General features: G+C 45.0%; 1 protein-coding gene across 1 annotated transcript in view; it reads right to left on the reverse strand.

The window, feature by feature from the left end:
* Positions 1 to 72: 72 nt before the first annotated feature.
* lama1 (laminin, alpha 1) overlaps positions 73 to 22,195 on the reverse strand; it is a 44,223-nt gene continuing 22,100 nt past the window's right edge. The window contains exons 28-65 of the mRNA XM_069667176.1: positions 21,990 to 22,117; positions 21,708 to 21,837; positions 21,473 to 21,613; positions 21,199 to 21,317; positions 21,014 to 21,103; positions 20,703 to 20,896; positions 20,445 to 20,587; positions 20,161 to 20,259; positions 19,821 to 19,932; positions 19,524 to 19,680; positions 19,234 to 19,444; positions 18,273 to 18,389; positions 17,921 to 18,084; positions 17,586 to 17,724; positions 14,984 to 15,086; positions 14,697 to 14,813; positions 14,326 to 14,508; positions 14,095 to 14,249; positions 13,534 to 13,677; positions 12,845 to 12,978; positions 12,610 to 12,763; positions 11,959 to 12,083; positions 11,669 to 11,819; positions 11,414 to 11,558; positions 5,906 to 6,047; positions 5,705 to 5,819; positions 5,387 to 5,523; positions 5,299 to 5,314; positions 3,820 to 3,971; positions 3,548 to 3,742; positions 3,271 to 3,454; positions 3,024 to 3,130; positions 2,724 to 2,913; positions 2,440 to 2,589; positions 2,135 to 2,288; positions 1,886 to 2,019; positions 410 to 623; positions 73 to 298 (exon numbers count right to left, since the gene is read on the reverse strand). Coding sequence (XP_069523277.1) covers positions 144 to 298; positions 410 to 623; positions 1,886 to 2,019; positions 2,135 to 2,288; positions 2,440 to 2,589; positions 2,724 to 2,913; positions 3,024 to 3,130; positions 3,271 to 3,454; positions 3,548 to 3,742; positions 3,820 to 3,971; positions 5,299 to 5,314; positions 5,387 to 5,523; positions 5,705 to 5,819; positions 5,906 to 6,047; positions 11,414 to 11,558; positions 11,669 to 11,819; positions 11,959 to 12,083; positions 12,610 to 12,763; positions 12,845 to 12,978; positions 13,534 to 13,677; positions 14,095 to 14,249; positions 14,326 to 14,508; positions 14,697 to 14,813; positions 14,984 to 15,086; positions 17,586 to 17,724; positions 17,921 to 18,084; positions 18,273 to 18,389; positions 19,234 to 19,444; positions 19,524 to 19,680; positions 19,821 to 19,932; positions 20,161 to 20,259; positions 20,445 to 20,587; positions 20,703 to 20,896; positions 21,014 to 21,103; positions 21,199 to 21,317; positions 21,473 to 21,613; positions 21,708 to 21,837; positions 21,990 to 22,117 — 5,400 coding nt within the window. The 3' untranslated portion in view covers positions 73 to 143. The remainder of the gene's footprint in view (positions 299 to 409; positions 624 to 1,885; positions 2,020 to 2,134; positions 2,289 to 2,439; positions 2,590 to 2,723; positions 2,914 to 3,023; positions 3,131 to 3,270; positions 3,455 to 3,547; positions 3,743 to 3,819; positions 3,972 to 5,298; positions 5,315 to 5,386; positions 5,524 to 5,704; positions 5,820 to 5,905; positions 6,048 to 11,413; positions 11,559 to 11,668; positions 11,820 to 11,958; positions 12,084 to 12,609; positions 12,764 to 12,844; positions 12,979 to 13,533; positions 13,678 to 14,094; positions 14,250 to 14,325; positions 14,509 to 14,696; positions 14,814 to 14,983; positions 15,087 to 17,585; positions 17,725 to 17,920; positions 18,085 to 18,272; positions 18,390 to 19,233; positions 19,445 to 19,523; positions 19,681 to 19,820; positions 19,933 to 20,160; positions 20,260 to 20,444; positions 20,588 to 20,702; positions 20,897 to 21,013; positions 21,104 to 21,198; positions 21,318 to 21,472; positions 21,614 to 21,707; positions 21,838 to 21,989; positions 22,118 to 22,195) is intronic.

Genomic DNA, 22,195 nt, shown 5'->3' on the forward strand with positions numbered 1-22,195 from the left:
CTTATCTTTAGTGACTCATCTTGAATCATTTGCAAACAGAAAATGAGGTGACTCAATTAGAAAAGACTGTGACATCCATTCTGTTTAGAAACATTTAATAAGACTTTCTGTCTGTTGTCCAATCAGAACTGGGATGTGTGTTGCTAGGCAACAGGACATGAGTTAGGAGTGACACCCATCAGAAAGTGGGCGGAGCTCAGGTCCAGAGCGTCATTCTGATGAGACTTAACGAGCTGCAGGTTCCTCAGGCAACCTCTGAACCTGGAGCTGATCGACAGGCAGTTCTGCTTCACCCCAACTGAAAGACAGACAGGTAGGGAGAGATGTAGAGAGACAGACAGGCAGAGAGAAGTTAGTTTCGGTCATATACAATCGTCTTTATGTTTAAGTGATCAGAGTTCGGTCTCACCTGGATATCCTCCCACGTAAACGGGGTTGTTGGTCTCAGCAGAGGTGGATTGTGGATAAGGGTTGGGGGTGGTGTAGCTCCGCCTGTCTACACTTAGGCTCAGGGTGTGTTTGGTTTTTCTGGCCAGCAGGTGGTGCCACCGTCCATCACACAACATGTGACCAATCGAACGCACCGACACTCGCCCCGCCCCGTTATTCACATGAAACACCAGCTGAGGAAGCATCCATATTATGTCATCACAAAAATCTATAATCAACAATGTAATATACATCCACCGGCCACTTCATTAGGTACACCTGTACAATCTAATGCCGCTCAATCCAACATGGCTGCCATGGATTCTTTTATGAAGTTTAGTTTGTGTTGACTTTTGTTTTGTTGACAGTCTGAAGGGTGTCAGTTCAGTGATGTTTATTACTGAGGCCACAGTTAAAGGTGCTGTCGTACTGAACTACATTATATTGAGATGTGTCTCTAATTGTTTGTCCTCCCTATTTACATTCATGAGGGGGCCAGAGTATTAGGAACACCTCTGAATATATTGAAGCTCAGTACAGCCCCATGATAAGCTTGACAATGTAATATAATTGAATTAACACCTCTATGACAGCTTAGAGAAAAGCCTGTACGTTACAGGCAACATGAAAGCAAATGTAATGGCTGAGCTTGTGTGTTGGATTACATTCGATTTTTCAGGTGTACCTAATGAAGTGGCCGGTGAGAGCAGCCGAATGTCACCCAACAGCACTGTGACAGACTGGTGGAGAGCATGCCAAGACGCATGATAGCTGTGAACTCTTCCTGAGTTAAAACATTAGTATTCTGTTGTGTAAACATGAACTTGTTTTATTTGCATATAAAAGACCTGAATGAGAATATTTGATTTGGAAGTATGAGAAATGTTGTTTACAAAATATTTTACACAAACACAAACTTATCAATAGAAGAACCAGTATATGTTTTGTTTGTTGTTAAATGCATACAGTATTGTATAGCATTAAAATGTCGCTGCAGAGACGGAGAAAACAAGTTGATTATCATGCTTTTTGAAACTTTATTACCATCTATAAAACAGCACGGGCAGCCAGAGTCCTGCCCGCCCCTCCTGTCACTCACTGTGGTGTAAATGTCTTTATCCTTTGTCCTGATCATCTGACTCTGAACTGCAGTGCTCGTGTGCTGCTTCTCCTGCCTTTTTGTTCTGCAAACACCTGACAGCATTCAGGTCCTACTGTTTTCTCCATGCTGCCACAGCCGACAGTAAATGTGACGTGTGGCGTTAAAATGAAGTAAAAAAAACGGCGCTTCACTGTTCAGACAGCCAGATAAATGATTTATGTATACCGGCTAATTATTGAGACCACCGTTTTTTTGTCAAATGTGCAGCCACACCTGGTGAATACATGTACCGAGAGTATATATTCACATACACATGTAAACAGGATGATTGCACACACACAGGTAAGGGCTCACCTGTCCATTGATCATCTCCAGCCCGATGGCATCAACCTTCAAGCTGCTGATTCCCAGAAAGACTCCTTCCGATTGGCTCGTTCGAAACTCCAGAGACACTGACAGGTCTGAGCCGACCTTATAACCATCCCGCACTGACACACACGCGTGCACACACACACACACACACACACACACACACACACACAGTTTAATACTCCGATCTGATGATTAAAGATGATTTATTTCCTGGTGTCATGATCGACTCACTGAGGGCGGCGTATCCGCTGCCATTGAAGTAATTTCCTGTCTGGTCATTAGTGAAACAGGAAGTGACATCATGCTGAGAAGCTGGTTTGGACAGATCCAACATGACTCTGTTCAAACTGACAGAGTGAACACAACCTGGAAAACTGCTGCTGACCTGAGAGACAAAGACAAGGGCAAAGGGGACCCAAGTTAAAGAACAGGAAGTGCAGGTGCAGCTCAGGTATGGAGACACACCTGTCTCATTAAAACACTGTTATGAGGACAGGAGGTCAATGTTTTCACTGTGTAGAGGTCAAAGGTCGTACATTGATCCTTCTGGAGGCGTGTGTGTGAGGAAGTCCACCCAGGTAAACTCTGTCCTCCACGTCCAGCTGATTTCCTTTAACTGACACTGAGTCAGGTCTCGAACCGTCCACCGACACCACCAGAGACCGTCGGCCAAGCTCTGCGCTCACCTGGGGGTCAGAACAATAATCAATAATCAAACTTCATATCACCCGTCAGTATGACATCACATCCATGTGACTGCCCCTACTTTAGTGTGTGTATGTGCATGTGTATACTGTATGTGTGTGTTGTTAGAACTCACAGTGTGCCACGCTCCGTCGTTAATAGGGACAGACGAGGTGATGGAGGCGGGGCCTTTCCCCAGGTTAGCTGACATCATCAGCCGCCCCCCCCTCAGTCTGAGGATGATGAAGTCGTTCTGTTTGGCGTCAGAGAGGAGGAAGATCAGCCCGTTCAGAGCCCGGCTTCGAACCGACAACCTCACCGACACACTGACAACCAACACAGACACATACAGTCAGAACAGGTGAAGGTAGCCCCGCCCACCCTGACCACATCCACGCCCCTGTCTATCATGAGTCCCGTCGTCATGGAGACTCACTTCCGTTTCACGGTGTCAGGTTTGATGATGAAGGTCATGTGACTGTGTTTCGACAAACCAAACTGAGCAGCCGACTGCAGGAAGGTAGGCTCCGCCTCCGACACGCACTGTAACAGAACAATAACCAATCAAACCAATCAGTGATCATTAATAAACACGTTGATTACTATTATCAATAATCAGGTGCAAAGTATTGATAGTAATTATACAACAATATGATGTAATCAATAATCAAATGTATTGATACCATTAGTGCGCCAGGTGTTAGGGCACTCAGGTGGGTGGGTGGGGCTAAAGGCAGGTGGGAGGGGTCAGGAGTTGGTTCTACATCCTGGTCATCAGGAAGCACCGCCCCCCCGACTCTCTCCTCCAACAGGCAGCTATCAAGCTCTGCCCCCTCATACCTCACAGCCTCTGATAGGTCGACAAGCCTGAGGGGTCCGCCAATCAAAACAGTTAAAGCATGTGTGTGTATGTGAATGTGTGTGTGTATGTGAATGTGTGTATGTGTGTGTGTGACTTACGCTCCGCCCACCACCAGATGTTGGATGCAGCCTCTGAACCACCTTGACACATCCTGTAATCTGATTGGCAGACGAGACTCCGCCCCTGATGGGATTCCACCAATGAACAAAGAGGCCGGAGACAGACGAGAAAACCCGCCCGCCAACAGAGAGACCGACTTTTTGTGTTCTTCGTCCACCTGCAGGGACAGAGACCTGAGAGACAGCAACACAACATCAATATTTCATCAGACAGGTGAGACAGGTGGGGTGTCTGTTTCTGTGTTACCTACTTCCTGTTGATGGCGATAATCACTGAGTGTTTGGTTCCGTCGCTGAAGGATCCACCATCAGGTTTCACCACCATCACCCTCCGAGTAGCCACGCCCACCTCACCAAGCTCCACCTCTAATGAACCTGAGACCAGGTGGACAGACAAGAAGAACTACACGCACGCACGCAAGCACGCACACACACACGCACACAGTATCATGGTTACACAATGGACACATTTGTTATCCATATTAAACTTGCATTAGGGTCAAAGGCCAAAGTCATTCTCTTTGTTCATGATATTTAGAGAACAAAAAAACAAACATGGTGTGTTCATATCAAACAGCTTGGTAATTCTCCAATAAACCACGCCACCAGAGAAAACAATATGCAGCTGACATGCTAACAAAGTGCCTTTAACTAGTTAAAAACACGATGATTTTAGCGCCCCCTGTCTGCCCGAGAGGAAACGTTCCTCTGAGAACTGATCCACTGAATGTTAAACAGTTTGATATTTAAACTATTTATAAGATCATCAATAAAGCTAACAAAGACCAACACTAGCATAGCTTAGCGTCAGCTAACAAAGATCAAAGCAGGCCTAGCATACCTTAGAGCAGTGATTCTCACCGCTCCTGTGTGTTTTCTTTTTCGTTTTAAAAATGCAGCAGGCGGAACTATGTTTTGACGTCGGTCATTTTCGGGTGGCACAGTACACAAACGCGTTGCCCTGGTGATTTCCATGACAGATTTCACATTCAGACACACACAGAGAAAAAGTCTAGCATCGCCAATGGACAAATATATAACAGGGGCAAACAAAAACAGCTGACACGTCAGATACCAACAAGACGACTTCGACCGACGTTAACGCTGACCAACCTCCAAAATCCAAGAAGTCAAGAAAATTTGAGGACGCTTATCTGGCTCTTGGATTTACAGCGAATATGGTCGGAGATGCAGAGAGACCTGTCTGTGTTATATGTTCGAAAAGTCTGACAGCTGCAGCAAAAATCTGTTTGTTGTTTTTCTAAGCACAGATTGAACTTTATTGTTATTGTCCTGAAAAAGTGATTGCACATTTTATTATATTTCTATTTGAAAAAGTCTGATGGAGCAATTGAAATAGTTGTTGTTTTTTTGCACAGCAAATGACTCAGAGAAAAGTGAAAAGAATGGTCACGACCTTGACGTTCTTTCAATAAAAGTTTAACCTCGACCCATTTGTGACTATTTTGTTTGGCGGGGGGGCCTGGAAATGTTTCTTTCTCCAAAGGGGGGGACATGCCACAAAGAGTTTGAGAACCACTGCCTTAGAGTCAGTCTCTGCAGCCTGGCAGGATCCTCTTTTGTCGCTCACAGTTCCAATTTTTCTGTGCGGATGTTTATAAAAACCCTCTTCACCGCAGCTTTAAAGATTTGTAATGTTTGTTTTCAGATTAAAGTGACGAAGAGGAATCTCCTATACAGAGAGACGTCACATGACCTGTCTGCCTCACCTGTCTGTCTGTCTGTCTGTCTTACCTGTCCATCTCACCTGTCTGTGTGTCATTTGTCAATATGTCTGTCCTTCTCACCTGTCTGTACGTGTCACTGAAGGCAGCCAGCAGGACTCCTGATTGGTTGTTAGATGAGAAGGAGAAAAGAAGCTCCGCCTCCAGACCGAACGATCGAGGTGCGATCTGAACGAAGCCACCAGCCAGCAGAGACACACTTCTGACAGCCTGACACACACACACACACACACACACACAGATTATTGATTCACAACATGTCAACATGTATCACACACATCGATACTTATATTGATCACATATATCAGTAATTATTGGACTGAACCCTTCAGAGTGTATACAGTGTGTACTTGTCATCTACATGTATTTTCCACAGTTCTGCATGCCGTACCTCGAGTACGCAGCCCTTCCTGACCCCATATGCGTCTCTCAGGAGGTCAAAGTTTGAGCGAGCAATCTCCACGTTTTTTATACAGCCCACATACGACCTGGACACCACCTGTCGCCTAGCAACCAGACACACAGCAGACAACAGTAAGTCACATGACTTGGGACATCATCACACCATCACCAGCTCGCATCTCAGACTCACCTGATTGGTCTGGAGGCAGGAAGTCCTCCGATGTAGATTGGGTCCAGATCGGACCGGTTCAGGTCGGAGGCTGTTCCAGGAGACTCCGCCTCCAAAACCTCCTTCTCTGATGATTGGTCGGCTGCCATGATAGACAGATAACCTGGAAACACAGCTGCACCTTCAGTAACAGTACTATTACTGCAATACACACTTTAAAGTACTATTAGTACGACAATACACAGTAGTAGCAATACTAAGCACTGAAAGTACTACAAAACACAGTGATACAAGTGTTTAGTAGAATTATTACCCTAAAGTAGTACAGCAGTACTTTAACAGTACTTAAACCAACCCAAAACAGCACATATCCCTCCACTGCTCGTATCCCTCCACCGCTCATATCCCTCCACTCTCATATCCCTCCACTGCTCGCATCCCTCCACTGTTCGTATCCCTCCACTGTTCGTATCCCTCCACTCTCATATCCCTCCACTGCTCGTATCCCTCCACTGCTCGTATCCCTCCACTCTCGTATCCCTCCATTGATGTATCCCTCCACTGCTCGTATCCCTCCACTGCTCGTATCCCTCCACTGCTCGTATGCCTCCAATGCTCGTATCCCTCCACTCTCATATCCCTCCACTGCTCGTATCCCTCCACTCTCGTATCCCTCCATTGATGTATCCCTCCACTGCTCGTATCCCTCCACTGCTCGTATGCCTCCAATGCTCGTATCCCTCCACTCTCATATCCCTCCACTGATGTATCCCTCCACTGCTCGTATCCCTCCACTGATGTATCCCTCCACTGCTCGTATCCCTCCACCGCTCGTATCCCTCCACTGCTCATATCCCTCCACTGGCTCCCAGTCGCCGCTCACATCAAATTCAAACCCTGTCGCTCGCTTACAAAACGGCAACAAAAACATCTCCTGCCTCCCTGAACGCCCTCATCCAGGTCTACACTCCCCCCCGCCCACTACGCTCTGCCAATGAAAGGCGCCTGGTACTCCCATGAACACCTCTGCACTTGATATTGATGCTATTGATGATGATGATTATGATGATAATGATAACGTTCTTGATGTTGATGATGTTTCTTTACACCCTTTGCATTCCCTCTGTGCGTTGCCTCTGTGCACTTCCTGTCAGCACCAGTGTCCGGTCGCACCTGAAGCTGTGTGTTGGCTCTTACTGACTTCGTTCCCTCCTGTCTCGATCATTGCTTATGTCGCATTTACTCTCAGATGTACATCGCTTTGGACAAAACCGTCTGCAAAATGAAACTGTAACACTGTAAGTACTACTGAGTCCTATTGCAATCCCTCTACAGCAGTAGTAGACTGAAACAGAAGTAGTAGTGCTAACGGTACTATAACATTTGCTGTGACGGTAACTGACAACAGCAGCCAGCCACCACCAGGACACAACCAGGCAGGTAACTGCTTTCTTTTTTGGCAAAAACATTGATATAGACAAAAACAATATTGAGGCCTGTCACATACTGCCAAAAAAGAACCAGAAGGACAAGCCTGCTGTAATTGTATATTTCGCTTACAGGAAGTTGAATCCCAACAAGCACAAACTGACGATTTCATTGAAGTAATGTATAGTATGAGTCTCTTTCCAACAATCACGAAACCAAGTAGAATAACATCCTACTGTGCCACTCTGATTGACAATATTTTTATAAACAATATGGAGTGGATTATGAATGAATGGCATTAGTGATCACCTGCCAGTCTTTACAATTTATGAAAAAGAAGTCATCAGAAATAAAACAAGGAGAGTGAGAACTGAGCAAACGTTATCTATATTTAGAAATGATTGACTGAACTATACGTGGAATGGGGTATGCAAAGAAGCTGGTGTTAACAAAGCTTAATGCAGTATGAGAAGGAGAAGTACTCAGAAAAGAAGTGGATATCAAAGGGACTGCAAAATGCATGTAATATAAATATATGTATATATATAAATATATATATATATATAAAATAATAAATCTGTATAAAAATACAGAACATTAGGAGCAGAGCAAAAATACAAGAAATACAAAAATAAGTTGACTAATATTTTAAGGGTATGTCAGAAGGATTATTATTCCAAATAACTAGAAAATAATTTTAAAAAAAAAAGGAATTTGGAATATATTAAATAGTATTATCTGTAACAGGCAAACCAATCCAACTTATCCAGAACATTTTATTGATAACAACATGACAATTAAAGATATGAATGACATGGTTGATGGATTCAACAACTTCTTTGTAAATGTGGGACCAAAACTAGCAGATGAAATAAATTATACGGGAAAGAGATGAGAACTGTGTCGAGGGAAACTCACACTCAATTATTTTGGGAACTGTAGAAAAAAGGAAATTATTGATATCGTAAATAAGTGTAAGAATAAAACGTCCACAGATGGGAATGATATTGATATGACTCTGATAAAGAAATCAATGAATGGAATCATTGATCCAATAACACATATATGTAATTTATCATTTAAAACAGGTATATTCCCAGATAAAATGAAAGTTGCCAAAGTCATCCCATTATATAAAGCTGATGACAAACATCTTTACACCAACTACAGACCGGTTTCCTTACTTCCTAAGTTTTAAAATTACTAGAAAAACTCTTTGGGCCCTTTTTACACGGTGGAGGCGCACAGTCTAAAGCGCATGGCGCTAAGTGATTGAGGGCGTGTCTGACGCACTTTTGCTCGTTACACGGTGCACAATCTGGGCGCAAATCGAGGTGCAAGGCGCAAAGAGGTTGGCTTAAGTCCCTGGATTATTCATAGGCGTGTTTTTGGCATAACATGAATCAAACCAATCAGAGTGTCAGCTCTCATTCCCTTTAAGAGCCCGGTGCACCTGCAGGCAGGTGTGTTGCTATCTACACATTCTTCTTCATTCTTCTTAGATAAACCAGACTCAGACCGGCATATTCAACTTATTTCTTTCCTCTGTGTCCTTGAACATGAAGAAAAAAACACAGGTCGCTGTACGATACAGGTGGAAGCACAGTTTGATGTTAAAGCCACTGAAGCGATCCCACTGCCCAGCAGAGACCAACATGAAGAGAGACGCTGTGGACGTTAACGAGGCACAGCATTAATGACTTAAACCTCCAGACGGACAGGATCTGATGTTTATTAAAGTTCTCTGTCTGACCATCAAAGACAGGTCGGTTTATTTACTTCTTGTTGCTGCTGGATCACACGGCTGTGTTCTGTCCAGGCATAATGGACACTCCGCGTAATGGGACTAACTGGACAGTGTTTTAATATCTGTGGGCACGATTGTCGGTGCCACAGGGAGTTATGTTTGAGTATGGTTATTAATTTACTTCCTAGTTGCGTGTGAGTGAGTGTGTGTCGGTATCTGCTGTATTATAGAGAGCGTGCGCACATGATGGAGAGCTTTGTGTCGGTCCCAGTAGTTTTTGGCCCGTGCACGGCTAGAGTAGGAATCTTCCTGAGGTTCAGCAGGTGTGTGTGGAGGCAGCGGTGAGCTGGTCCACGTCTTCTTGCCCTTCTCAGCAGATTGGTAACAAACTGAAAGCAGTGTCATGATTTAAGGAGACGAGGGAAACCAAAGCTTGCAGTCTGTCCCTTAAAGAACGTGTTTTCATTGTCTTTGCAAACACAACGCATGAGCAGAAGCGTGCGTCCCTGTGTGAGTGACAAGCAGACTTGTGTTGTGAACTCTCCGATGTAAGTCCATAATGCGTCTCTAAACAGCAAACACAGATTGCGCCATAGACTTTAAACTTTAGACCAGGTTTTTGTTGGTCTAAGGTGCAATCGCTTTCTGCGTCCTCTACATAGCAACGCGCCACCCGTTTGCCTGACCACAACTCATAACAAAACCAGCATGCCCATTGGCGCAAACGGTGGCGCAAGATCACTTGCTATTTACACAACGTGGTCGCTGGGCGTGAAAATAACGACTGCGCCAGGTGGAAGATAGCAATGACACTTGCGCTGCGCACTTTGGTGTCGAGACTTGACCATTTTATTGAAAAGTAAAACTTTCTAATGGACAGTCAGTATGGTTTTAGAGCACACAGATCGACTTCTATGGCTTTAATGGAATTAGTGGAGGAATTAACAGGATGTATAGAAAAGAAAAAATATGCCGTCGGAATATTCATAGATCTAAAAAAAGCATTTGATACAATCGACCATGAGATATTGCTCAAAAAGATGGCTAGGTATGGTGTAAGAGAAGTGGCTTTAGATTGGCTGAAAAGTTATATAGGAAAGAGGAGGCAATTTGTACAGATGGGTCATCACAAGTCAAAGTGCTTAAAAATTACCTGTTGTGTCCCACAGGGGTCAGTCCTGGGCCCTAAATCATTTATTCTGTACATCAATGATATTTGTAAAGTATCAAATGTATTGAAATTTGTTGTTATTGCAGACGACACAAATATATTTTGTTCTGGGGAGGACTTGCAGCAGCTCTTGGAGGTGGTTGAGAAAGAAATGAGCAAACTGTAATGTTGGTTTGATATAAATAAATGATCTTTAAACTTGAACAAAACCAAATTTATGATATTTGGAAATCGTAAAATAAATGCATATTGAAGTGAAAATTGAGAATGTGGCAATAGAAAGAGTGTATGAAAACAAGCTTTTAGGGGTTATAATAGACCTCAAGCTCAGCTGGAAGCCCCATATAAAAGTTCTGTGCGCCAAGATTTCAAGAAGCATTGGAGTATCGGGTAAAGCAAGACACATTTTTAATCAGGTAACACTTCATACCATGTATTGCACACTAATATTACCATATCTTCTCTATTGTGTGGAAGTATGGGGTAATACTTACAAGACCACCCTACAAAAGGTATGTATACTGCAAAAAAGAGCAATAAGGACAGTAAATCATGCTGGGTATCGTGAGCACACTGAACAACTATTCTATTATCACAAACCTTGAAATTCATTTTTTTAGAGCAGCACAGCTTATGTATGAAGCGAGTAAAAAAGTACTACCAGGTAACATTAAAAAAATGTTTATGATAGAGAGGGAGGATATCATTTAAGAGGAAAACTGAATTTAAAGCAGCCTTATGTCCGCACTACTCTTAAAAGCTTGTGTGTTTCAGTGACCCCGTCCCATTGGACAGTTCAAGAAGAGATGTAAAGAAAAAGTCATTAATGAGTACGAGCTCTTTCATCATAATTAGTTAATGAATTGATTTTATTTAATTTTATGCATAGTTTTTTTATTATTATTATATATATATTTTTTTATTTTAGGTTGCTAAAAGTTTTTTATGTGTGATATTGTGAGGAAGGGACAGGATTAGATTTGAGACCCTAACCCTTTCTGCTGCTTTGGTTTATACTGACTGTGAGATTTAACTGTTTATGTTTGGATTTTCTTTTTATTATGTAATTTTATGTGGTTGATTGTTTGAGACGAGTCAACTCAACTCAACATTAATGTAGTTGTATTACTAACAGTAGTACCGACAGTAGTACTGCCGTGTGCAGTGGCAGTATCAGTAGTACCTTTGCGTTTGCTTCTCTGCAGTGTGATCTTGTACCAAACTCCTGTGTTGTACTTCCTGTTGGAAGTGAGGATCAGAGCACCTGAGCCGAGGTCAAAGGTCAGACGGACACGCCCCTCTATCAGCTCCATGGACAGGAAGTCTCTCTGCAGGATAAAGGATGTACGTTCATGTGTGCTTCACAATAACAACCTCAACAAAATGTGTGTGTATGTGTGTGTGTGTGTGTGTGTGTGTGTGTGTGTGTGTGCCGTACAGTGTTGTTGGAGGACAGGTACAGAAGTAATCCACCTGGCGACAGTGTTTTAAAAAGCAGCACGATGGAGGTTGAAGTCGCTCGCAGAGATTTTTGAACCAATGAGAACCCAGAACCATCAAAGTGGAATGACGTCTCCTCCACCTGAGGACTGAGAGATGGACAGGTGAGAGAGAGACAGGTGAGAAATGGTCAGATTTAACTCTGTTCTGAGCTGAACTCACAGTGTGTGAAACCTCACAGGTACGGACATACACCTGTGGGCAGGGTCAGCAGAACACCTGTCTTACCTGCTGAAGCAGCCTCCACAGCCTCCCTCTCTGCTAACGTAGTTCCACAGACCAACGTTCCTCTCGTTCAGCGTCGCTTCACCCACACATCCCTGAAAGGTGGAGGAGCGAAGCAGGGCAGGGGTCTGACACACACACACACACACACACACACACACACACACACACACACGCCCTTTTTACACTGCGGTTCCGCCTCAGCGCCATAACGAGGCTCTGTCCTCATTCCGCCTTTGTCATTCTACATTGGATTAAGCAACGCCGGCGCTAAGCAGCCCCAGTGTGTGTTTCTACATAGCGCTCCAGGATTGCAGAAGCAAAACGTGCGCAAGGTGTAAACAAACAGCGCATGCTTCAAATACACACACACAGCGCTGTTCCGCCCTGCCGGCTCTGCAGTTTACACAGACGCCTTTTCGCCTGTGTTACGTCTCTGTTATTATGGTGGTGACTTCGACCCACCGTTCCGCCGCCATGCATTCTACATAGAAGACGGAACGTGACAGAGGCGTAATAATCCCACCTTGAACTGGCACTGAAAAAGGAGCTACAGTTATTACCTGTTATTACCTGTAGGGTAGTAACACATCTGTGTACCTGCATTGTGTATGTGTGCGTTAACTATGAGTATGTTACCTGTGAGTGTGTTACCTGTGTGTGTAAGCTCCTCCCTCCGATATGGATCACAGAGTTTTCGTTCACTTCTAAAACTCGGGCCGGTCCAGGTGATGTCGCAGTTACCGCTGGCAACAGAGCAGCCTCTGACTCCAGCTGATGGACCGACAGAGCTGCGTGTGCCCCGAACCTGCCCACAATATAACATCATCAGCGCGTGACATTATCATATTACATGAGCACAGGAAGTGATGTCATGAGGATGTGTTACCGTGTGGCGTTGATTCGTGTCCATCGGTTGTTGTTGATGTTGAGCCCCGTGAACGTCAACCGGCTGCTTCCTGAGCCCAGATCCCACAGCAGAGACACTTTCCCATCATGCATCTCTACAGCCAGGAAGTCCGCCTGTGCCACGACATAACACACCTGTTAGAGACTCACCTGGCACCTGTTTTCTGTGTCATGAAGCTGGCCCTTTAACCTGGATGTATCGCCATGGTAACTAACGGTCAGGTGTGCAGTTTCAGGTAAATTCACAGTGAAGCTTCATCCTCCTGATGGTTTTCTCTGAGACTGTTTGAGACCCCCTTCGCTGAACCGTGACATCAGTGATGATGTCAGCAAAACGTTAGCATGACATCACAGTAAACTAAACTACAGGTGTTAGTGAAGCCGAGCAGCTAAACGTTAGCATGACATCACAGTAAACTAAACTACAGGTGTTAGTGAAGCCGAGCAGCTAAACGTTAGCATGACATCACAGGAACATGCATGTTCAGTGATTGTGTGTTTGTGTTGATTTGTCTCTGCAGCTAAAACGACGATTTAAATCACATATTTTATTTATTAATAGATTCATTTAAGAGTGTCGCCTGAAACACCTCCTTTCATGTGAGGATGCCCTAGACTTTGTGTGTGTGTGTGTGTGTGTGTGTGTGTGTGTGTGTGTGTGTGTGTTACCGTGGAGTTGCTGCCCAGGTAGAACAGCAGGTTGTTGGGGCTCCTGGTCTTCAGGGTCAGACTCAGACTGTTGAAGTTACTCGACTGAATCTGAGGTTTGTAGGATCGAACGCAGTCTCTGTCCGCCTGCACAGCCACCTTAATCTGATGACATCATTAATGACATCATCACCATCATTATAAAATCATTATGAGCATCATCATTTTGTTTATCACATTATCAACGCAATTTATTCTTCTAAATGTTAATATAATATGCCTAATAAAAATAACAACAACAACAATAATAAAGATCTCTTGATTTTACTATCTTTATGTTTTATAATGAAAGCTGTTCATGTTCCTGTGAGGATGACCTTCTTCTGTCTCTGCAGCGCCCCCCTGAGGATCTGTGCTGAATTGTTCAGGACCTCTATCCTTTAACCCTTCACTGCCCAATGGAAACACCATTACTGAAGCTAGCACAGTTAGCCCAGCAGCTAATCCCACCAGTGTGTGTAGTGTTGTATATTTCTGTGTGTGCTTCATGTTGTGTGTTTGTGTGTATATGTGTTTATGTACCGAGGCGGCCTGTTTTCGAGCCTGATCGATCAGCTCTCTGATGTCAGACAGATTCCTGCTCAGATTTTCTCCCAGCATGCTCAGCGGCTTTATCCGGTCCATCAGTCGCTCTGTACGATGGCCCACCTCCTCCAGCTTACGCTGCGCCTCATTGACTGAGAAGAACAGGAAGTGTTAGCACCATGAATGTGTGTGTGTTGTAATGGTGATAAGGAGGAGATGTAAGCTGACCTGCGGTGTGTGTGTCCTTCACCAGCTGGTTGGTCTCCCTCACTGTCATGTTGGTGTTCTCCACCACTGAAGAAGAATCCTGCAGCTGCTGACTGAGTGTGTGCAGACGATGCAGCGTGCCCTGCAGGCCGGAGTGTGCCGCTGCAGCCTGAAGCTGAGCCTGCTGCAGTGTCACAGCTGATCCTGCCAATCAATCAATCAAGTTTTTTTTTTATATCACACCAAATCATAACAAAGTCATGTCCGGCCTTCACACAGCAGGTCTTCTAACACTAACACATTCATGTATGTGTTTATCAGTACAATTATTCATTTATTTTTTTATGTATTTATTATCAATGTTGGAGGAGGCGGAGCCTGATTTGTCTCACCGTTAGAGAGGTGGAGCAGCTCTTTGATTGGCTGACGGAGCAGGCTGCTGGAGTTATGGATACTTTCTCTGACCAATCCTAGCCTGCTGGTTACCAAGGTAACATTCAACTGTAGGTCTGAAAGACAGACAGGCAGCTTATTGGTGGGTCAGATTCTCATCTGTCTATGTCTTTAACAATGTCATCAAAGAGCTCAACACAACAAACAAACACACTGTCAGTAACACACACACACACACACACACACACACACACAAAGACATAGACACACAGACACACACACAAACCTTCAGATGTGTCGTTGATTCTTTGACTTTCTTCTAAAACAGCTGAGCTCATGTTCAGTTTGGCTCCGCCCTCTTCTAAAAGCGACTGCTCTGATTGGATGCTCTGAAACACACACGCATGGAAACAGACATTTCAAAAATGGAACCTGACTCCATCCATTTTATTCTGCTCAGCCGGGCTGGGTCGCGAAGCAAGTTAGCCGAGACATCTCTCTCCCCAGCAGCTTCTGTAGCTCCCAGGCCAGACGGGATATAAACTCTCCGGGTCTACCCCGGGGTCTCCTACCAGTTGAGCATGGTAAATCTCCAAAGGGAGGTGCCCAGGATGATCCCTACCAGATGATGAACCACCTCAACTAGCTCCATTCAATGTGAAGGAGTAGCAGCTCTACTCAGAGCTCCTGTCTCTATCTCTAAGGCTTAGCCATGTACTGTATAAATAATAGACATAGCCACCGTGATTCAGAGGAGCCAGGGGTTGGCAAACACCAAGTTATCAAAGCTTAACAGTGTGTGTCTGTGGCTGATTCATTTGATGGTGAATAAGCTAGTTTTACTTTGTGTTTCCCACAGAGGAGATTCTTTTACGGCTAATTCAGACTCAAGAAGTAGCAGACTCGCCGCTCGCTTGCCCGCTGAGTGAGCAGTGGGTGAACAACACGTACCGGCAAACTTAAAATAACCGGTCTTCTCATCACTACGGACCGCCTCTCTCTCTGGGGAAAAGCCAACAACAATCCTGACTCCTGCACTGGCCGAAAAAGAAATTAATGTATGAGCTAACAAGCAGGTATGCTGAGCACAGACACAGATAGCTGCTAATCATTGCTACCATATAAATAAAACAATTAGAGTAAAAACAGTGTGTGAGACGCGTTGGACGGTCTGTTAGTCCAATAAAGCGCACACCAACAGCACAAACACGGCCCAGAGGTTACGTTCAGTGACTGAATGAGCTGAGGTCAGGGGCGTTTTTAGGACTTGAAAACATCTGGGGATAACCTCAGACCTTGTAGGGGGTCGGGGAGGTGGCTGGGGGTTGTGTGACCTCGCTTCTCTACCGTTGGTCCTAGTAGGCCAAGGTAAATGACCAGGGTTTACTACAGGTCAACTTCAACTGTCATTGGAGTCTAAAGAGGATTCCTGTGGACTGACTGGATTCAGAGTAGTGGACTTGAGTGACAGCAGTACTGTGCACTCACTGCTGTCTGTGCTGCTACACACTGGAAAACCATTACATAAACTAAAACATCAACACACCCTGCTTAATGAAAAAATGAAGATTTTTGACATTGCTCCCCTTTAAATTGATATAATGTTCTTCATTTGATTTAACTATGACACTTATTTACTCTTAAAACTTGACCCCCCCATGACAGAATCTCAAGGCTGTATTACTACTGTGTTCATAGTATTTGATTGCAGACATCTAGGTGGCAAACAACAGGTGACAGATATCAAAAAGCATGTCATTAAATGACAACTACGGGCAGCGAGAGGATGACATGCACCAAATGATCGGCAGACTGGGAGTCGAACCTGCGATCAGACACATTCACTGAAAGCCGACTTGATAACTGCGCATGACTCAATCATCCCGTGACATTATATATGACATGGCATGTTCACACACACAGGTCTCTGTGTGCTCTGCATGAGAGATACAATATGTGGGGCGCTGGTTTAGCTCAGTCGGTAGAGCAGCGCCCCATGTACAGAGGCTACAGTTCTCGATGCACTGATCGCAGGTTCGACTCCCGGTCTGCCGATCATTTGGTGCATGTCATCCCCCGCTCACTGCTCCCCACATTTCCTGTCTATCTTCAGCTGTCCTATCTAATAAAGGCCAATGCAAAAAAAAAAATCCTAAAGCCTTAAGAGATGCACTACATGATATGAAACGGACTTTCTTCGCAGGTGATGGTTGGTACCAAGATCGAGAGCTTTGCCTTCCTGGTAAGCTTCCTTTTCACCTCGACGTTCCGGTATATCACCTGCATTACTGCTGAACTGACCCATCTGTCAATTTCACAACCCATTTTACCCACACTCACCAATATCCTGCTGTGAACCGACTTGGCAATAAACCCTAATTCTGATTCTGAAGACCCCGGGATACTTCTCCTTCTCTTAAGGCAGAGACTCACTCACGCAGGGAGCAATCCTCCTTCTTCTGGAGAGAACCATGACCCCAGACTGGGAGGTGCTGACCCTCATTCAAACAGCTCCATCTGTATGTGAGCCCAACTATATCCAGCCTGTACGCTGCACCTCTTGCACCAACTATGGTTCCCCACCAGAGCAGCCTCCTCCTGCCAGGTCTGACTGTTTGATCCAGGGGCGGTGACTCTGCTCCTTTCTGGCTGATTCATGGAGGGGCTCTGAACTGTCAGAGTGTGGACCCCTGACCCAACTCATAGAGTTCAAAGTGCTTTACACTACATGTCACATTCACACGCTGTTGCTTTCAGGAGCAGATGGGGTACAGGGTTTTGCTCAAAAGATGATCCGCTCTACCTCTGAGCCACAGCTGCCCTCTGTCTGTGTGTGTGTGTGTGTGTGTGTGTGTGTGTGTGTGTGTGAGTTTTTCAGCATCACTCACCATGTTTAGAGCGAGGGAGGCCGAGTTATGGGCGATCAAGGCAACCTGTTGGGCAAAGTGAACTCGTTCTCTGATGTCACTGTCCAGCTGAACCAATCGGCTGCCGTTCTGAGAGACATTCCACACTGAGGACAGCGAGCTGAGGGACAGGAGCCGTTCTAAAGATTAATTCAGTTTGGAACAGAGACCATGTCTCAAAAACCTCTGAATGCACCTATCCACACCTGAAACCTGTCCTTACCTGTCCACATGAGGTTGTATATTATTCTCAGTTTGTACCTTCCTGGTGTTTGTGAGTGAAATGTCAGAATCAACAGAAATGTAGAAGCTGTTACCTGTGCAGGGAATGGGAGTGGCTCTGCAGCTGGTGTGCGTGGCTTTCTGCACGGTAAACATTTTCCAGAGCGTCTGTCCTCTTCAGTCCAACAACCAAACCATCAACCTGTTTCCTCAGCAGGGGGCGCCACTGATCCAGATGACTGCTAAACACCTCCACCTGCTGCACAAGGAGATGTTACTGTTTTTTACTTTTATTGTTTAAATGAAGATAATCGTTTTTTGTTCATCAAATCAACAGGAGTTAAAAAAAGGATAAAAGTAAATAAACAGTAAACTCAAAGTGAAGCTCCGAACACGCTTTGTCCTACTGAGGTGGTGTTTGTCCTACTGAGGTGGTGTTTGTCTTACTGAGGTGGTGTTTGTAAGCTCCTCCGTCAGGCTGATGGTGTCGTCCAGCAGCAGTTGACTGTCCTCCATTACTCCGCCCAGGAACACACACGCAGCGCTCAGGTTCTGACGGTCGGACTGGACATCATAAAAACATTTTAGGATAACAAAAAGACAAACGAGGGGTCTTCACTACGAAGAGACCGACCCAGGGTCAGAGGAGATCACAGATGAGATGACCAATCACACACAGGGACAAGTCTGCAGTCAGCTGATCGGCATCTTTTACAAACTCAGAGAAGCTCTGACTTTAGAAAGAAATGAAGAAGTTAATCCAGACTGAAATCCACTCAGCTGCAGCTGCTGGACGCAGGAAGGAACTGAAGTCTGTAAAATTACTGCTCCATCATCAGCACCACATGCTGACTATAATATCACCTGTGTGTTACATGTATGTATTCGTATGAAACAGATTCATGGAGCAAATAAATTAAATATAAAATCACAGTTTAAAGCAGTTTAAAGTTTACTTTCTGATCCTTTAAGTCCATCAGGTACCAGGCTTCAGTGCTGTGATCAGTCTCTGTTGTAGATGTTTATCAGTGAAGCTCGATTAATATCTGTCATGAACATATTTCATAAAACCAGACGGTAAACAGGAAGTGCTTGACCGCCCTCTCTCCCTCCTCCCTCTCACCATCTGCTCACAGAGATCCTGAATCAGAGACCTGATTGGTCAGTAGGTGGTGTTTAGTTCAGGTTGATCTCTTATCTCCAACATCACCTGCTCCAGAGCAGGTCAGGTGTTTATAAGTTACCATGGTGATGTACCCCGGTAAGAAGTGAACCACCTTCATAGTACTGAAAACTGGGAGTTAACCCTGAAGATACCTCGTTAACACCTGATTGTGCTCAGTAGTATACCCCCCAGCTCTCCAAGCAACAGCAAACAGCTGATTATCTCAGGTGTATGTGTGTTTACCTGGTACTGCTGCAGTAGAGTGTGTGCGTTGTCCAGTAGAGAGTGTGTTTCTTTGTTTTGTTTCACAGCACTGCTCAGCTGTGTATGTGTGAACTGTAGTGTTTCTATGCCACCCGTCAGGTTGGCTGAGAGGGGGCGGAGCCTGTCATCAACCGTCACTCTGTTGGAAAGGAAATGCGACTGCAGCGAGTGGACGAGAGACTCAGAGAGACTGCAGGGAGAGAGAGAGAGATCAATAGCACACAAAAATAGAAAAATATATTCTAACATTATTAAATAAACAAACTGACCTGAGCTCCTGATTGGCTGCAACATTGGCGTCCGTTAGGTTGATGGTTCTGATGTTTTCTAACATGGACGTCACCTGTGCCAGCAGGCGAGTTTGATTGGCTGAATCAAGCTCCTCCTCTGTGGTCTGGTTCAGAAGCTCCGCCCCCCTCTGAAGCGCTGTGCCAATCAGATTAAGAGATGTTTTATGGTTTTTAATCACAGAACAGTTTGTCATCATTTCAGGTCATGATGTCACTTATGATGTAATAAATGATGCCTTTACTAGCCATTACTGTAACACTGATGTTGTTGTTTACCCTGAATGTTGTCCTGAAGGCTGCTGATGCTCTCCAGCAGTAGTGCACCCTGCGAGAGGCTGTTGTTGGTGGACATGAACACGTTCTCCAGGTGGTTTGACAGACGTGTGAGCTGGCCAATCAGCGGACAGGAAATGCTTTTTTATTAAACTTCCACAATCCTGACATGTTATACTCACAGAACGACCTGCAGGGTTTTATGTGTTTATTGCATGTTATAATGTGTGTTAACAGGTGATAGTATGTGTATGTATTTGTTCATGTTTTGAATATTCTGGATATGAATTAAAATCTGACGGTCAGTTGTGTTATGACTTTCAAAAGGGTGAACCATGAATACCTGCTGCAGCAGAGGCCCAAGGTCAGAGGTCAAATAATTTAACTCATCTTCAGCTCTGGACAGATGCAGGGCAACAGAAGTGTTTTGTGAAAACAGCACCTGTAGAAAACACAGCAGGTAAGCGGTTCCATGATTATAAGCCTTTTTATCTGCTATACCTGGTTCACTTTTAACCAGGTAACTGCTATAGAAACACATTTAATGTATTGCTTATTTCAGGCTGCAGATCCACACCAGCAGAGGGCAGCATTGTGCGGTGCATCACTGTTCTACAGCGTCCATACCTGAAGGTCTCTGGTCTGGTTCTCCAGCATCACCAGCTGGCGGTATGGTGCCATGGCAATGCTGCTCAAGTTAACAGACAGGAAGTGGTTGTTGACTTTTTCCAGGTCGTCCAACAGAACGCCAGAACACTCGTCATCACACGCTGGATTCAAAAACAAACACACACATCACCTCTGATCACACTCTGAACACCTGTATGTGTGTGTGTGTGTGTGTGTGTGTGTGTGTGTGTGTGCATGTGTCTCATCGTTACTCACACACACAGAATCCTCCCTGCAGGATGTGCCTCTCGTCACATTGGTCACATGACTGACCTTTGACCCCGTCCTTACAGTCACACTGTCCGGTTAGCGCGTCACAGTGCGGCTGCAGGGAGCCCCACCTGCTGCAGGTGCACCGTGAACACACCCCACCAGGCAATGACGGGTTACCATAGTAACCAACAGAACACCTGCAGGATGACAGCAACAGTCCTTTGACAAAACCATGTATAAACACAATGTGATGTGATGATGTCACGGACAAGTGATGACCCGAGGCTGCACAGGCACGATGCAATCAGTCTCACCTCTCACAGTATCTCCCCTCAAATCCCTCCTGACAGGTGTCACAGCGGAAATCACCAAATGCTCCTTCTGACACACAGGTGGGACTGAAACTACACACACACACACACACACACACACACACAGTTAAAGTCTATAAAAACAAATTCAATGTTTGAGTAAAAAACGAAACAGTTTGCACTGTCACCTGTTGTCCTGTAGAGGGCAGGCACAGAGGGAGCAATCACTGATGGAGCCGCTGACATTCCCATAATACCCCGGGGCACAGATCTCGCAGCTCCGCCCACTCGTGTGATGCTGACAGCCCTAGAAAACACACAAACATCACTCTGCAACTTTCCTTTGTTTTTACCTCACAGCCTCCAGTCTCTGTTCAAGGTTAGCATTTTTAAGCAAATTTTAGCATGTGTTAGCATGTGTATTTGTGTGTTAGCAAATGTTAGCATGTGCTTGCATGTTACCTGACAGTCTCCAGTCTTCATGTCGCAGCTCTCACTGTGGTTGTTGCAGCGACATCGAACACACGGACGAACAAACTGAGACTTCAAACTCTGAGATGACAACTCAGACAGAGGCTGACGGAAATACCCTGCAGCACAGTCCTGCAGACAGACAGGTCAAAGAGAGAGACAGGTCAGAGATACCAAGAGGGACACTGTAGATTTTCTGGTTGCCATGGTAACACAGGTAAGTTACCTGACATGACAGCCCGGTGTATCCAGGTGGACAGACGCAGGACTCGATATGTCTGGCCACTCCCACTCCAACCTCTGACCCCTCCAGTGACTCCGCCTCCACAGCCGTCTCCATGGTGATGTTAGAGATCCTGAACAAAAAAAGACAGGATGTGACATCACAGAACAGCCTCCGGTACTGAATATGTGTACAAGTACATATATCTGTGTACTATAAGTGTTAGGAGTATAGCATGTATAGTCAGGATGTACTATGACTGTGTGTAGTGTGTACTGTGTGTACCTGCTCTGCTGCAGTCTACTCCCGTATGAAGCTTTGATGACCATGTACTCGATGTCGCTGATGATGGACAGGAAGTCAGAGCGACTCACTGGCTCCTCCCACACCGAGTTAAAGTACTTCCACCTGTGCTGTAACACACACACACACACACACACAGACACACACACACACACACACACTTTAATAACCAAACATCTGTAGTTCAG

Source organism: Semicossyphus pulcher, unplaced genomic scaffold, assembly GCF_022749685.1.
Source record: "Semicossyphus pulcher isolate SPU_LCO1_2020_fin unplaced genomic scaffold, fSemPul1.0.p SCAF_18, whole genome shotgun sequence".
Lineage (NCBI taxonomy): Eukaryota > Metazoa > Chordata > Actinopteri > Labriformes > Labridae > Semicossyphus > Semicossyphus pulcher.